At 40.3% G+C, this 2,553-nt stretch overlaps 2 protein-coding genes across 2 annotated transcripts in view; one reads left to right on the top strand and one right to left on the bottom strand.

The window, feature by feature from the left end:
- Positions 1–320: 320 nt before the first annotated feature.
- On the bottom strand, positions 321–898 carry SARC_08865 (hypothetical protein; the record flags this gene model as incomplete). The annotated part of the gene is made up of 2 exons (XM_014297138.1): positions 708–898; positions 321–506 (listed from the first exon to the last, which is right to left on the bottom strand). The coding sequence occupies exons 1-2, from the start codon at positions 798–800 to the stop codon at positions 321–323; spliced, it is 279 nt and encodes a 92-aa protein (XP_014152613.1). The 5' UTR covers positions 801–898.
- A 962-nt stretch (positions 899–1,860) lies between these two features.
- Positions 1,861–2,553, top strand: part of SARC_08866 (CAMK/CAMKL/MARK protein kinase) — a gene marked incomplete at its 3' end in the record, with an annotated part of 6,653 nt that continues 5,960 nt past the window's right edge. Inside the window, exon 1 of the mRNA XM_014297139.1 lies at positions 1,861–2,220. Coding sequence (XP_014152614.1) covers positions 1,909–2,220 — 312 coding nt within the window. The 5' untranslated portion in view covers positions 1,861–1,908. The remainder of the gene's footprint in view (positions 2,221–2,553) is intronic.

Genomic DNA, 2,553 nt, shown 5'->3' on the forward strand with positions numbered 1-2,553 from the left:
TATATCCAAATGTTAACTAATCTCTGTGTATTTGTAGTGTACCTTCTGAAGAAATTAGATCGGAAACGAACACAATGATTGGAAAAGAAAAACTACTTTTGGTTGTACAGCTCAATTTCGGAATCTCTCAATAGATGAACATAGTATTGAGCCAAAATCAGACTTCAATATATGGCAATGATTTGCTATCTGGTCGTTGGTATACGTGAGGGGAAACTATCGGTGTCTATCGTATCTACGCATCAACATACTAACGAGAACACAGGGCTGCACTGACTAGAAACAAGTGGTTGCAATATACAGAGTTGGACTACAACTTGTCATGTGTTTTCGAGAACTTTACCTGTACGCGTTGCTAATTCCATATCCATTCCTTTCACCTCGGTAGTTGCAAAAAGGGTCGGCTCGTACAACCGAATTTCAAAGCCGTCGCCCTTCTTCTCGACATCATACTTGGGACACTCAATGCCGTTGCAGAATGATGGAGGCCAGCTCCCATCTTTAGGCTGGTAAGGTGAATAGTCATGAAATTAGCAATCAACATAGTCGTTCTTTACAGAAACGTAGAGGTACACAAAATGCTACTTTAACGATACATACATTATTTATATAAGAATTTTTCGCCACTGGACTGTTCAAAGCACACACACTCGCCAACAGGTAAATATGCTAAGTTCGGGATTCGCAATAATCAGTGAAGGACTAACCTGGGATGGCATGGCCTGATTCAACAGAGAAGTCGGATTTCCCAGCACGCCAACGGCGGCAACAGCAGCGAGAGTAACATATTTCAGCATCATTAAGTATTTCTCTCCACGGCACGAAGTGATCGTATTTGCCTGCTGGCTTTATTATGTATACAATATCCGATATCATTATGTATACAATATCCGATATCATTATGTATACAATATCCGATATCATTATGTATACAATATCTGATATCATCATATCATATAACTTATCACTCTTCCGGAATTCAGATAGTGTAGTTCTTTGGGAGTGCGTTTTTTCAATTGTGATTATTCTTTTCTAAAGGGTTGCTTTCCGGTTTCAGCTTTCTCATTAGTCCTCATTTAAAAATATTTATATTTTCTCTTGTGTGTTGTGAAGTTGTGAATTTGTGAACTCTTCTCCTTTCTCTTGCGTGTGTGACCAGTGACACGGTCACTGTGACTGTAGTTCAGAACTTCAGAGTGGCTGTGTGCAAGAAGAGTCTGCATTCTGCAACTTGCAGGATCTTGAGATTCTATTTTTATATATATAAATTATTTGAGAGATTCACTTCATTTGCACGTGTGACTGCAAGTCTGCAACAGTGACCCTCCGCCGCAGTTCGTCCGCCGTCCGGCCTCCAACTTCCAAGGCTCCACCTGTCTTTTAAAAAAAAAAATAGCATTAAAACAAATGAAGCATGAAAGAAGCCTCAGGAGTTAGGAATGTCACAAAATTCCTTTACTCTGACAACTGACGTACACACATACAAGAAATAAAACCACTTTTAACCCAGTAAAATTACAACAAAATAAACTGAGTTTATCCCGAAATTAATTCTTAGGCCCTTATAACAGATTTGTTATCATCCTATTGTTTATAGTGTTTATTGTCGCACAAAAATGTTCAAAAAGCGCAAGGTGAACATCGAGTGGGATTAATACCGCATATTGCGGATAAATATAGACTACGTACTAGAGGGCCTACATCCAAACCAACCATGCTACACCCTTCCCCAAGAGGTTGTAGAGCAGATTCATCCCTGCACATTCTGCACGCTTAGATAAAATTCTGCCCTTAGATATCGGCAAACTCTCATTTTAGCTAACCCGGTCATAGACTGTTGTTGAAGTGTATTTACTCTTTAGCACGAAAAAATAAGCTATGATACTGGTCGATAGTTGACACACAAGCATGATGAAGAATGTACCAGAGATTGACACAATCGGTGAGGATGCGTACAAAACAACGTCAGCCAATGTGCAGAGACGAAGTAGTGTCACTGTACAGAGGAGAACCAGTGCCACTGGCATCTCAAGTAAAGTAGGTGTACAGAGAAAAATAAGTGTCACAGGACTTACCAACGCTCTGGCACGTTTAAACGAGGTCGAGTCTGTGACAATAGACAATCATCAAGATACACCCCCTCCACCAAAGATTAATCAAGCAGGCTCGGAGAAAAAGGGTTGGCTGAGCTCTTTCTTCACGACACCTAAACCTGATGTGGTATGTGCCCTGCGATTGACGGAATGAGTGCAGTTATTGAACAATCCTTGACTTTTCATTGATTGTTTCAAAAGTAAATGGATACACACACACATACACACACACACATACAAAGTAAATGAATACAGATACACACACACATACAAAGTAAATGGATACAGACACACACACACATACACATACACATACACATACTCACGAGCACACACACATACACGTACACATACACACGTGCACACACACACACACACGTGCACACACACACACACACGTACATAAACTTAGAATACACACATACAGACACACAGACACGCAGACACAGACATGCACACA

The sequence above is a fragment of the Sphaeroforma arctica genome (genome assembly GCF_001186125.1).
Source record: "Sphaeroforma arctica JP610 unplaced genomic scaffold supercont1.842, whole genome shotgun sequence".
NCBI lineage: Eukaryota > Ichthyosporea > Ichthyophonida > Sphaeroforma > Sphaeroforma arctica.